Here is a 15,020-nt window from a genome sequence, read left to right as displayed (position 1 = left end):
AAAATATTTAAATTCTACCTCATAGTGAATATATTAAAGTGATAAAGTCTTTTTATCTCTATACTTACGTTATTTCTGACTGGATTAGACAGAGCAATAACAGAAATAAACGTCAAATGCGACACATTGTCATATTTGGTAGAATACTTCAAACTCGGTTTTTGTGCGAAGTCTCTATAGGCTAGACACACCATCCGCAACCCTGGTAACGACATCTCTTTAAACGTTGTCTTCAACTCATCACGCAGCTCACTGGTCAACTCTTGAGATTGTCCTTCAGCATCCAAAATGTAAGAACAACTGGAAAATAGATTTGAAAATGTCAATGAATGAAAATAATCTCTCCATTCAATGAACACATGATATTCTTTATTGAATCATTTATTTTGGTTTTTATTTGTTTATCAACACAACAATTTGCTATCAATCATTTGTCAAAGGCTAGAACTGGTTGGATTTCATTGCAATATTTTTTATCAACATATACCATTGTACAATAAAAAATTGTCATGAGCTTGTTGTTGAATAGAACCATTGGATAGAAATGTTACTGTTGAATAGAACAAAATAACCAATGTTATAATAATATGAAATTAACCCATCAAATAACAAGGATATACTTAATGGGTGTGCTATTAAAGCTATATAAGATTGAATGGAATACCTATTGAATATAATTTCAACAGCGCCTTTAACATACAGTCGCCATATTGGTTCAGCATTTGCATCCTCTGTTTCGATAAATGTACCCATGAATCTACTATTCGAATCAAAGGTGTAGGCTTGTTCCAGTCTTTCTTCTGGCCATTTATTACGAAGGGTCCTGTAGCAGATCTCACCGATAAAGTTTAACAATGCACAGTCAGTTTGGTCTCCAACTTGATGCAATTTGTTTCCAATTTGCTAAAAAAAAATTATGAAAAAAATGTTCTAGAGGTGCCAGTTTAAAAAACCAATAAGAAAATTCCAGTTAAAGCCAGTTAATTGCAGTAACTAGTTTAATGATACAATAACTGATGTAAACTAGTAAGTTAAGTATTAAAACATTTCCAGATTAAAGTCAACAAGTACCAGTTAAAACCAGTTTACAACATGTCATTTTACTTTTCAATTACTTGTGCTTGATAGCATGTGTTATATATACTGTTAGACCTTCAAAATATTAAATAAATTGTAATGATGCAATATATAGTTATACTACCCTCACATCACTTACATATATCTGCGTGGCATATTCACTGTTAACTGCAATACTTTCTTGAAGAAGCTTCATGATTTCTTGGTTAATTTTTCCAAGATATCTGTTGGCGCAAGGTCCAATTGTTTCGGACATACTCTGTCTTTTCTCAAAGTCATGCAGTCTGTCAGCGATGTAACATTTTTTAACCTCCATATTGCTTTGTGTTAGCACACCCGTCTTATTGCTACAAATACATGTGATGTTACCCATTAGCTCACATGCATCTTGGTTGCGAAATAATAAATTGTCTTCCAACATCCCCTGTAAATAGACATATACAGTACATAAGGAATACCTTAATTTAATGTACTGTATATAACAATCTAATGCACTACGATGTACTTTGACTCTGTATACCACAAATCAACAGCTTCGCAGCGAATCAAAATAGCACTGTATTATAGGCCACATACAATAACATACAGAATCTGTGACGCCTTGCGTGATTGCTATTCTATATCCAAATATAAGTTAGCACATTTATTAACATTGAAATTGAGTTTAGCTACCAAGTACAGAAGAGTCCTTTGTTTGTGGTACAGTAAATGAATGACACAGTAATTTAAGTGTGGTTCTCACTAGAACGCAATGCAGCATATAGACGCAAAGTGCTATATTTTGTAATCACAAGTGGGAACTGACAATGCAGGTGCTGCAAACAAAAGCAAGTATGCATGTCAAAGTCTATGACAACTAACATTGACATGCAACAAAGCAGGTTTGATTTTGAGACAGACGGAGGCAAACCCAATTATGGAAAGGGTATTTTCTTACATTGCGTAGGTTGAGCTATGTTGCGTCCCTTGTGGGAACCACGCTTTACTGACAGACTAATCTGAATGCATGTAAGCCCAATAGGCCTCTATACTATAGAGATCTGTTGATGTAAAGTTCGTTTTCAAACCAACCAGAGCACAGCTTGCAATGTCAAGAAGTAGGTCCTAGTAGGCTAGCTGTTACTCCTTTTTTTTAAATCTAAAGACACATTACACATCTGTCATGGTCTGCTAACTTTTTTTTTGTATCTTTCATTTACTATCCCAAATTCAAAGCTCTTATAGTAAAAACTATAATGTGACCTAATTTGGCTAATTGATGTCGCTATTGATGTACTTTTACTTCAAAATCACTATCTTTGTGAAAATAGGGTTTCACCTTTTTGGAATCTACAACTCAACAACTCAAAGTTTATTATCAATAAAAGGGTTTAAAACAAATACAATAGCTATCTTTTCTGTCTTTACTTTTTTTTTAGCAAAATATCAAAATAAAGTGCACACATTACTGCTAGTAAACTGTGCAGTTTATGAAAATATTTGTGTACAGTAGTTACCTTTTTAAAAATATGCTACAGGAGTCTGAAAATATAAACGTTCACAAGCTATTTTCAGCAGGTATTTCATGATTCGCTATCTGATAGGATACAAATCTGGAAAACTTTCAACTGGTAAGTTTTTGCAAGAGCAAATTATTTACATAAAGAAAACAGACTTACCTTTAAGGAATGTGCAATAGCTCTTTTAACAACTAAAACTTGATTTCTTGGCCGGATAAATATATACAACATAAGTGATATGATTAAAAACTCTACATAGTCCTTTATGTAATACGAAGTCCAATGAAGTTGTAGTCTTACAAACACTTCAATGCTAAAACGAATTGTGGATAATAGGAAAAATACAACCACCACAGACACACCTAGGTGCAATAGAAAATTACAATTATTAATGTTTTGAAACTCAGCTGTTTTATGGTACGATGAGTAAACTTTGAATGAGCAAATGTTATCAGCTTTGCAGAATGGATTAATTTGAATTGTAACAGTAAATGAAAGGCAACAAGAGATGAAAGTCCGATATTGTTTGTGAAACTTTAGGTACATTTAGACCGACAAGACCTTCTAATATTAACTACAGCGCCAATTCTGTTACGTCTGGTATTATGCTTCTTATTACCGCCATACTTCTATTTGTTGTTCTCTATTGTTGTAGTTACAGCACTCATTAAAAGTTGATCGTTAAGTCATAACCGTGTCTGTCGTATGATTACTGTGTGTGGAACATTGACCTCAACACTGATGCAGGAAAACTAGTTCGATAGGGTTTTTTGTGGTGTAAATCGTTAGTGACGCCATGAAGTGACACTATCCGTGCAGTGGTTTTATAAAAACAATTAACATAAAATGTTGTCAAGTACAGGGCTTCATAAAAAACATAATTTTAAGTTGAATCTTTTAGATTTTTTATTTGCACCCCTTGTAAAGTATTTAATTACTGTACTATAAAGTGTAGTTTAATTACAGCCGTGTTAATTAACTGAAAGTAAGCTAAGGGTAAATGTTATTGTCTCTTCATGAAACAAAAACTCCATGTCATGCTATAGTCACGAAGTTATTGTAGGAATGACAAAATAAGCAGTAGAATTACATATTTTTTACTCTTGACACCTGTTTATGCAAATTCTTTAGCAAGCTTTTTGGTAATCATACACACTTTGTTAATTACAGTGAATATGTAGGTAATACTTCTATACATTGAAACAACCTAACATCATACATTATTGCAGGAAAAAAATGTAGTAACTGCAGTAGAACATTTTGACATGATTCCTTTAATCTTACCTATATATTTGGTAATATTTGTAATTTTCTTTAGTTTTGAGGTAAGCACTGCTTTATTGCGAGACTCAGCTTGTGGAGGAATCAACGAATCCGTTTCGTTTCGTATAGAATTTACGGCATCCCCGGTTCTGCTATCTAGCGAATCTAGCACGCCATTACTTCCAGAATCAACATTATCTGGCGAGTTATCATTTGTTTCAATTTCCTCCTCGATTGTTGCTTGTTGTGTTCGACGACGCTTCCTAAACTTTTTGCGGCCATCATCGTCATCATTATTTTGACGACCGTAATTTCTTGAGATGCTACGGACTACAATGCGTGGAATTCCAACAGACTTGGCATCTATTTTGAAATACAGCAAGTATTATAGTTTATGAATAATAGACATTTAGGTCAGTATTCAAATTATATTATAGGCTACTATACTGTCATAATACTGTACACAGCACATAGCAATCCTAACACATATCCAATAATTGTAATAATAGTGCAGGACACATACAAATACAGGCATAAAAACATCAAATGAGTATAAAACGTGCTATAAAGATTCGCATCTTATTAAATGTACAGTATATAGTGAGACTAAAAGCAAAGTTAAACTTTGTTGTAATAATCTGTTTTTAATTCTTTCAAGCTTTATGGGTAATCCTGTTATGTTGTTTGAGTACCGTACGAAAAAACAAAAAAGGCCTACACTAAATTATTTAAAACTACGATTTAAAATTGATCGCTTTAAAAGAATATATTAAAAATGTTAAAATTGCCATTATTATGTTAAATAAACCAAAAAAATAAAAAGATAGGTCATTGCTTTAAGGAGCAGTACATAAAAATATACAACTCAAATATAAGATTTAAAACATTTTAAAATGATCACTTTGAGCTTAAAGACTGTTAAAATTACCATATGTTACTGTATATAAAGTAAAAAGATACATCTGAAAATCAAAACAAATAGTAATCCTTTTTAAAATTTAACTCAACATTAATAATCATGATTTATAAGTCTCTTATAGTAGTATTATTATTATTGGTAGATTGTTTCCTTTTCGGCGCAAAGGAAACACTCAACACTTTCATGTGATCACTTCAGAGACTGTCAAGGTTATTTCAACCCGATGTTACTGCTGTCTGTGGCAAAAGTCATGTGATGATACAAAACATCTCATCACATGATCTTTACAAAGCTTGATGAAATGTTCCTGCCATAACAAAAAATAACAACCAGGGCTGGTCTTGAAGCTAAATTTAACTCAGGACAATTAGACCAGTAATTTATTTTTTTTAATAGCCTGAGTTAAATTTTACTCACCAACAACAATGGTTTAAAACAACCCATAGTTTTTTTAATGGCCCAAATTAAATGTTACTGGCCAACAAAAAAGGTTTAAACTGGCCCTAATTCAATTATACTGTCCAAGAAGAATAGTTTAGAACAAACCCTGTTTTCTGTAAACAAAAATGACTGGGCAAAATGATCGTGCAGTTTCAAGACCCGGATCATGAATTTTACTGACCCGGCATTGACCAGTGGACCTGTATGAAATTAAAACAATTGGAAAGCACCATTCATTTTATCTTTTTTCATTTGGAAAAGTGTTTTATGAAAGAAATAAAAATATTGTGTGAAATGATTTGTTTTACATTAGAAACATAATTTAACATATCATTCTGACCTTCATAATCTCCTACTGTGTTTTTGCCTACAACTGTGACGACAAGTTTCGTACTTCCCTTCCTCACTACAGATCCTAGAATTTAAAGGTAAAAATTCCAACAATGAATATATTGCATTAAATGGAGAAAAACAAGCAATCTGGCTTGTTTAAATGTTGTGAATGTCAAAAAAAACACATGATTTTAAAGAAAAATGGCGTATGCTGAATATTTATTTTAATATGAGCGGGGTGTCGAAATGGAAGCATTTGTCGATGAATATAACAACAATATGCTTTTTCCAAAATTATACATAACAATGTATAACAATTTTAATATTACAGCATTTTTACAATTTTGATTATGCTATTTTGGGAAATGTGTACAATTTTTGTCAGTACATTTCTTTCCATACTGGGATATAGAAAAAAATACTTTTTTCTCTTCTTTTTACAAACAGCAATAGGTTCTTTCTTTTTTTCAAATTTACTCCTATCATTAAAGAGGAAGTTTTTAAATGACATAGCTTACTTGCATATTCTAATGTATTTCTTTCCATACTTAATACTCTTCTATCTCCAGATTTTAAATTACATTATTATTATTATTAATGTATCTATTTCTTGTCATATCTACACCTGTCTTTAAAGGGACAGTTTCTAAATTATATTATTATTATTAATGCATCTTTTCTTTTTCATACTTACTCCTTAAAGGGACAGTTTTTAAATTATATTATTATTAAATGTATCTATTTCTTTTCATATCTACACCTGTCTTTAAAGGGACAGTTTCTAAATTATATTATTATTATTAATGCATCTTTTCTTTTTCATACTTACTCCTTAAAGGGACAGTTTTTAAATTATATTATTATTAAATGTATCTATTTCTTTTCATATCTACACCTGTCTTTAAAGGGACAGTTTCTAAATTATATTATTATTATTAATGCATCTATTTCTTTTTCATACTTAGTCCTTAAAGGGACAGTTTCTAAATTACATTATTATTATTATTAATGTATCTATTTCTTTTCATATCTACACCTGTCCTTAAAGGGACAGTTTCTAAATTATATTATTATTATTAATGCATCTATTTCTTTTTCATACTTAGTCCTTAAAGGGACAGTTTTTTCAAATTATATTATTATTAATGTATCTACAGTATTTCTTTTTCATTCTCACTCCTTAAAGGGGCAGTTTTTGAAATACACAGCTTACCTGCATACAGAAATGGATCAGTTTCTTTCTTTTTCATCTTTACTCCTGTCTTTAAAGGGGCAGTCTCATTAACTTCCAAATCCTTTGCTGATATCATTATTCCGTCAGCTGGAACAACATCACCTACAATGTAATGCCAACACATTCATAGTAATACTGTACATAGCATACTCATTAACCTTACTGTAAGTAATGGCTATGAGTGCTGTAGCATAAACCCAGGGGCCTCGGGCTTACAAGAGCCCCTGAGCAGGGGCTAGAAGAGAAACATGCATTCACTGAATATGTCAAAAAATGTTTAAAACAGGGGCCCCATGCCTCTGCATTATGCCACTGAGCAGATATACAGTTCTTTAAATATAAATATAGGCTTATAGTGATAACAATATAAGTAATAATGAAAACAATTCAAGGTGGTCGATATCTCATATTTGTAAAATGTTAGCAACGCCATCATAGTTCCCTCTGTTACTGCTTGTGCAACATAAATAATATGAGTTAAGTAGATGAATCTAGGCCTAGGGTGATGTGACGATAATCATCTTTCCTTACAGTCTCCCACAGTGCTCAAACAGTACACAGCACTGATAATTACAGTATTTCTATCCATGTATCTTCATTGAATGTACAGGCTTTGCTGTCAACAACATGTTACAAAAATAACTCATCAATACTAGAATTTATGGTAGTCTTCAGATCATTATGAGTTTCCCTTGTGTCTTTCTTATCATGCCTTGTAGTGTTTGATGCTTTTAAATGTACAGTTAGGCCTAGGCTAGTTTATTTTATCAACCCTCATGGGTGAAATTGGTAGATGATGGATGATGTTGAAATAATATATGAAAATGTTTAAAAGTTGCCTAGCAAAGAAAATATACTTCAAATTTTCATTGAAAACATCACTCACACCTACTTTAAATGTCATTAAAATAAACTTAATAATTCACTAAATTTACAATCAGGGTACAGGCTGTAGTATTTATTTTGCTGTAGTTAAAGGGGGTTCGTAGTAAAAGGGGGATTTGTCTGAACCATGTGATTATTCACTTACCTCGGTACAATGAGACTACATCTCCAACAACAAGCTTTGTAACTGGAATCTCTTTACGCAACCCATTACGCGTAACAAACACTTTTGCAGCTAGAGCCTCCTTTCTAAGTAGGCGATTTATAAGAATCACTATTCGTTCCAACAAGATGTCTTGTACAATGTCAAAAAATAGAATGATAACGGTTAAAATAATGTTTGTGAGGGAAAGTGCCCATTCTCTTGATATATCTGAAAAAGAACAAATTTGAAAACAACTTATATTAAATTTACAACTATATATGCTTAGCCTAACATAGTTTTGATGAACTGACGTTATCATTTTATGGTTTTTTTTTAACTATCCATTTTGAAATGTATCATACAAGGAAAAAATGAAACATTTATCTTTGAGTTTAACATATTGAACAAAATAATTGTATTACAGTACAGCACAATACTGCACATATTTTTTTGTTTTCATACGCATCCAAACCGAGCCCAAACTCGCCAATTACAGGATGGATAAACTCTTTTATATATATTTTTTTATATTTTTTAATATTTTGTATTTTTATATCCACACTTAAATAGTGCTGAGACTGTGTGCTGAAGACGCTTTTATTATTCAATTAATTTGTCACACATGGCTTGAAATCTACCTCACAGGTTACAAAATAAACACTGTAAACAAATTACTCTGGTAATAAGTATTTTACAGAAAATACAAATTCAAATTTTGGATATTAGTTTAAATACACTATCAGCTATACATTGCTTCATTATGCAATAAGGTTTTTATGTCGTAATGAACTTTTTACAGTTACTGACCTAATTGACAGCTCTGGAAAAACAAGCATGCTTAATTTAAATATTCATGTGGCTAATTTAATTCATCCACAAGACAACACACTTTAATACTACCACTAGACTGTGTTGCTGAAGACGCTTTTATTATTCAATTAATTTGTCAAACATGGCTTGAAATCTACCTCACAGGTTACAAAATAAACACTGTAAATAAATTACTCTGGTAATAAGTATTTTACAGAAAAAACAAATTCAAATTTTGGATATTAGTTTAAATACACTATCAGCTATACATCACTTCATTATGCAATAAGGTTTTTATGTCGTAATGAACTTTTTACAGTTACTGACCTCATTGACAGCTCTGGAAAAACAAGCATGCTTAATTTCAATATTCATGTGGCTAATTTAATTCATCCACAAGACATGCATTTGATATTCAGCAAAACACTCTGATTAATATGAACTATATGCTTCAGCGGAGAGACTATCTTTGAGGCTAAAAGCCTTCTGCTTTAAACAAATCCAAAGAAATTACAAATCTTCTACTGGATTTTACAGTATCTTATCATGACTAGTTTGGTGATTTTCACAAACAGAAACAGAAGACAGATATCCACAGAAATTGGGTATTTTATCCTCTATTACAATTACATTCAATATCAAACTTTAAAGACACATTCACTGAAATATTTGACATTTTGGAAAAATCAATGCATTATATATTGATTCAAAAACATTAAACCAAGCCATTCCTTGTTTTATAATGTAAAGTTCTATGGTTAATTATGATAAAAAGAGAAAAAAAATGTATCCAAAATAGAGTTTACATCAAACGTTCTTCACCTACACGCTAGGCTAGTATTGTAGGCTCTAATCCTAGTCTGGTCACGAGCTTTAACGTACCACATAACATCATACCGTAGCTACAATATGGCCTAGCCACGTATTGTTTCACTGAATAATAGTCTGTCTTTTTTGGCAGAATCTTATCAAAATCCAATCAATATTTCAAAATTTAATCAGGAACAAATCAGAATACATTATTCTTGGGTTGAATGTACTGTAATACGTAATTGTACAGTATGCAAGGAAGCCTGAGTTATCCCTATATATATTTTCTATGTAAAAACATATTTTGGCCTCAAAGCCATACACCAGCGGTAAGCGGATAGTAAGCAATTTGTGAAACATATACAATTCTTCTTAAAGCTCTGTCTAAACTATCAAACTAGTGATGTGACAAATATGGTAGTGATGCGCCAAAATATGGTACGGATATGACATCATCATGTCCATATATGGGCACATCACATGTTTTGTCACATAAAGTTTGATAGTGTAGACAGAGCTTAAGGATATAATATTATTTTGTACTTAAAGATATATTGTCCCCCTAAAAAATGTTTGTTGTTGAATATGCCATTTAAATGTCCAAAAATTGGATAGGAAAAAAACTTAAATAGTCAGAATTGTTGGTTAGACAATGGGTTTTTCAAATAAAGAATAACATTTTGGTTAAAAGCAGTATGCAAGGAAACGCGCTCAAAAGTTATACTTACCTTCATTTTCCTGCAAAAATGAAACACCAAATGACAACAGACTTAGAATAAAAACACAGACTAATGCCCAATTTTCAAACAATGTCGTAACTATTAAATTTGAAATGCTTGTTCTAGCTCTTTCGGTTTTACGTATGTTTTCTCCGAATCTCTCCCTATGCAAATGTGCGTCTGTTTCATGTATACCTAAAGTTAACAAAAAATAAATACATTTTTATTTTACATTATACTATTTTTGGAATTAAAAGGAGAAAACTTACAGAAGATGGCATTTTCAGGGAATCTGGAAGATTTATTTACAAAATTTACTTTAATGTGAGATATATTGGTTTGTGTTTGCTGTTGAAAAGTTTGTAGATTTTGTGAAACTCTTAAATTTTATTAACTGCCAGTGTAAAATCCAAATTTAAGAAAAACATATGGTGTAAACAATTAAATTCTAGTAACAAAGATACAGAAACATATTTGATTAAATCATACACTGTTGTACATTACTGTATATAGAAGTTTACGAGTCACAAACATTGTGTATGATTATCTCCAGAAAAATATCATAAAGAAGTGTTTAGTAAACAAAATGTAGGTACTGCAGTAACTGAAGTAAAATATGTTAACATGGTCCTTGTACAACAATACCAATCACTAACAGTAAATGTGTCAAACAACAAAAATTGACTTTGCATTGTTTTGACAAGATTGATAGAAGGATGTCGCTATTTTAAGTAGATACTTCAATTTACTTCAAGATTAATTAAATACACTTTTGTTGTTTGTAGTATTTCACCAAAAAAAAAAGCAATCTGGATTTGGTTAAAATGTACTTTAAACAAATATTTATTGACAGCGACGTATATGTCTAAAGCTCCTACAACATCAATAATGTACATAAAACTGAAATGGTAAAATAGAATGTTGATCAGATTCATTCAGACAGAGGCGAAACTCCTGCAGACAGCGCAGGTGAGCAATTAAAACACATAATGATGTTGTTGATATTGCTTTATTACTAGTCAGACCTATAATAAGTCGCACTCATAGCTAACATCACAGACATCACAATTAGCAAAAATATACATTTTTTCAATGAAAGTGAAAACTGAATTGAATTCTCCTACAAAATAGAAGCATGTGCTACCGTTGAACCTCAGTTATTTATAAAAGAGAACATTTTTTGTTGCCCAACAAAAAATTTTTTTTTAAATTTTAGATTTGGTTATTGGCAAAAATTCACATTTATTTTGTTAGTAAAGTCCGAGCGACAAATCTAGCTTTTCAATTGATGAGCAATGATGGGAATCAACAATATTATACGTAATAAGCAAAAAGGTATTGAGAATTCTCAATGCAATTAACCGAAACAATTAGCAATTACCAATAAAATTGACCAATTAAATTAATTTTACAGACAATTATGCTGGCTGTGTAGGCCCAACCTATCTAATGGAATCTCATTTTACAAGTCGTTAAAATAGATTTCTTTTAATTAAATAATTGACAGTAATTACATGCACTTAAAACAGCCCAATTAATTTAGGGTATGTTGACATTCATGGAGTTTATACTTTAGTATGGCAAACAATGTTATATTATAATTAGCATCATATTAAACAGTCTTCAGACTTGCAACCATCTGGTATGCAAGAGCAAATTTGATTGGTTGTAGGACCGTTGATGCATGACATTCGTATCATAACCATTGTTCACTAATCTTGTAACGCAAGTTATCATAACGAACGAAAGATCAGTGTCGTAAGAGGTGGCTTCCACTAATCTTTTTCTGGTACAGTCCTATTATATATATGGAGCTGCACGGCGTGTACGATACAAAAGCACACAGTACATAGGCATGAACAGGCCCTTAGATAAAAGTTGAAATTGCATTTTGTTATGTTATATCTCAATCTGTTTCATGTAAGTTAACATTTTGTTTCTAAATAATACTGAAATATCCATAAAGCAATAAAATGTATAATTTTAAGTAAGTAAAATTGAAAAGATAATATCAAGATAGGATTTTAAATATGTTTTCATTATTTTCTGAATTTCAACTAAAAGGAACATTGAAACTGAGGGTTCAAATGAATCGCCATTTTCTTACTAAAACTAGGAGCAAAAAGGTCATGGTAAATAGGTCTAATTAACCTGACTTTTCCCCTTTCATCGAAAAAAACATTTATCTATTTTTCTCTGCTATTGTATTGAGCACTTTTGTTCATGCCTTGCATCAAGACGAAAACACAGGTTATTAAATTATAAAACTTAAAAACACACTTTGGGAGATCCATATTAAGGGAACATTCTCAATTCAATGTGTCCCTTTATTTCTACTGTATCATTTTTATTATAAGCCACCTGTTTGTGAAACTGTATGATAACTTTTAAAGTAGAAACATGTTTTACCGTCATCCTTGTTACTATTCAATCCACTACATAACATCTTTTCATCTCCAAACTTCTGCTGGAATATTTGCAGAGCGCGTGCAACATCTTTGACATGCATCAGCGTTTTAAGCTGCTCTTTGGTGAAACGGAATTGGGAATTGGATGCCATCATCTCATACGACTCCTGACTGGACAGCATCTTGCAACTAGTTCATCATATTCTGACAGTAACTGCCAGTGCCATCAAACCATTTTTATTTATGAAGCTACTAAAAGATACAAAAATGATATGTAATCCAAACTGGAGAAATTGTGTTCCACAAAAAAAGGTCTTTAAAGAAATACTGCATGAAGATTGGAAGATTTACAGTGAAAAATGGAAGTCTTGCAATAATCATTTCTTTTCTGGTATATAAATATTTTTTTTATACTGTGTATTATTTTGGGCTGAAAATAAAAAACAGGACTCAATTATATAACTGCATACAATGCAATTCAAGAACGTGTCATGAAGTATCAGTCTTATTTACTCAAACCAGAAATATTAAAGCAAGCATAATCAAAATCATATAGCAAGCAATTTGAACATCTTCTCTTAATTGCAACTACTTTTGAACTTTTAAATTTGTATTTGACCTCACATATGACATAGGTTCCAATTAAATCTTTGATCAGTGATTAATTCATCAGTAATTAATGTTACAGCAAATGTTAAAATAAAGTGCTGAACTTAATACGATATTCAATTTAATGCATTCTAATTTTTGAAATCGGTGGAGTAAGGGGGATGTCGTACAAGTGGTAATTCCAGCTGCCACCAACCTAGCCTATGCAGGCTGCATTTGACCTTTAGTGATAGTTGAGAAAATACAAAACAGTATAGGCCTACTTTCAGATATCCCAGAATGTTTCCTGTGTGGATGCTGTGTTAAAATTAGGCTGGCTGGAAGGCTTTAAAATAACTTTTAGGCCTGGGTGCTGCCTTTGAAGACCGGTGCCCCTTTCCACATCCATAGGCTCATGGCATACCTGTCCATACTAGGGATTTATTTACAATAAACAACACAATAATAACTTTATACTATATTCTGAAAACTATTCGCGATTAGAAGAAGACATTGACAATGAAACAACGTAACAGGAAGTACTTCAAAGACCACAAAGTAAATCCCATAATAGCAGAATCCAAAATACAGTATTTTAAGATCATGTACCACAGCTCCTGGGCTTACTCACAATGTTTTTGTCAAATAATTTTCTCGATTCATATCATTTTCATTTAATTATTTTTTTATTTTACTCTTTCGAAAGATACATTGGGTTCTTTACAGTGCAAACGAGCCAGCGTGTACACTAGAAATCCAGATATTATTTCTAAGAAGCTAGGGTCAACACTAGACTCCTTGTGTGATTGGCTTGTAGACAATAAGTTAACAATTAACCTGGATAAAACTGAGTGTATACTATTTGGTTCTAAGAGAAAAACTAAAAATGTTAACAATTTTAATGTCTCAACAAATGGTAACAATATCAACACTAGTAATTGTGTCAAGTATCTGGGTATTGAAATAGATCAAAATTTAACGTGTTCTGAATATGCATGTAAAACCATTAAGAAAATTAATAATAGGCTTAAGTTTATGTACCGCCAACGTAAGATACTAAGTTGTAAGAATCGTAAACTATTATGCTCTGCTCTCATCCAATGTGTTTTTGATTATGCTGCATCTTCTTGGTTCTGTGGAACCAGTAAAGCTATCCAAAGAAAACTACAAATTGCTCAAAACAAAATGGTTAGACTCATAAAAGGAGTTGAACCCAGAAGACATATAGGTGCTGATCAATTAGACGATTATGGATTGTTAAATGTAAAATATCGAGTAAAGTTCTTGCAAATTAGCCAAGTTCATAAAATATTTATGGGCAGAAGTGCTTCATACCTAAACGAAAACTTTCGTAGAGTTAATAACTTACATGGTCACTTCACTCGTGGTAGTAAACTCAATTTTGTTGTACCTAAAGTCCAAGGCATAGAATGTAATACGTTCTATTTTAATGCAATCAGAGAATGGAATAACCTTCCTGACTATATTAAACAAATTTCCAACACATCTAAATTTAAAACTGAATTGAAACAATATTACAAAATTAAACATAGATAAATTATTATTGTGCCATTATATCAGATGTTTTGCTTATATGCTTATATATTTATGAACCCCATCTTATAATGTTTGTTTTGTTAAAATTATAATTACTATCTTTTTAGGGACCACATTGGAATTAAGTTGTTTTACTTTAAACGACTTTATGTGTTTTCCCGTGCATCGTCAGACTTCATTAATCCCGCCATTTTTATTTGCTTTTTTGATGTACATGTATATTAATATTTAAGGTGATTTTATATATTATTGATGTATTTAATGTTATTTATTGAGATGCCAAATAAATGAAAGAAAGAAAGAAAGAAAGAAAGATCTCCAGTATTAATACC

The 15,020-nt window shown here is 31.5% G+C and overlaps 1 protein-coding gene across 1 annotated transcript in view; it reads right to left on the bottom strand.

Annotated features, from left to right (window-relative positions):
• The window catches only part of LOC140058947 (plasma membrane calcium-transporting ATPase 2-like), a 34,316-nt gene that overhangs the window by 9,276 nt on the left and 10,020 nt on the right, over positions 1-15,020 (bottom strand). Inside the window, exons 2-11 of the mRNA XM_072104742.1 lie at positions 12,545-12,795; positions 10,145-10,330; positions 7,797-8,024; positions 6,746-6,868; positions 5,540-5,614; positions 3,861-4,202; positions 2,736-2,938; positions 1,217-1,501; positions 665-903; positions 69-300 (exon numbers count right to left, since the gene is read on the bottom strand). Of these exons, the coding sequence (XP_071960843.1) occupies positions 69-300; positions 665-903; positions 1,217-1,501; positions 2,736-2,938; positions 3,861-4,202; positions 5,540-5,614; positions 6,746-6,868; positions 7,797-8,024; positions 10,145-10,330; positions 12,545-12,725 (2,094 nt within the window). The 5' untranslated portion in view covers positions 12,726-12,795. The remainder of the gene's footprint in view (positions 1-68; positions 301-664; positions 904-1,216; positions 1,502-2,735; positions 2,939-3,860; positions 4,203-5,539; positions 5,615-6,745; positions 6,869-7,796; positions 8,025-10,144; positions 10,331-12,544; positions 12,796-15,020) is intronic.

This window comes from Antedon mediterranea, chromosome 9, assembly GCF_964355755.1.
Source record: "Antedon mediterranea chromosome 9, ecAntMedi1.1, whole genome shotgun sequence".
In the NCBI taxonomy this organism is placed as follows: domain Eukaryota; kingdom Metazoa; phylum Echinodermata; class Crinoidea; order Comatulida; family Antedonidae; genus Antedon; species Antedon mediterranea.
The sequence above is the reverse complement of the archived record's forward strand: the minus strand, read 5'-3'. Positions and strand labels throughout refer to the sequence as shown.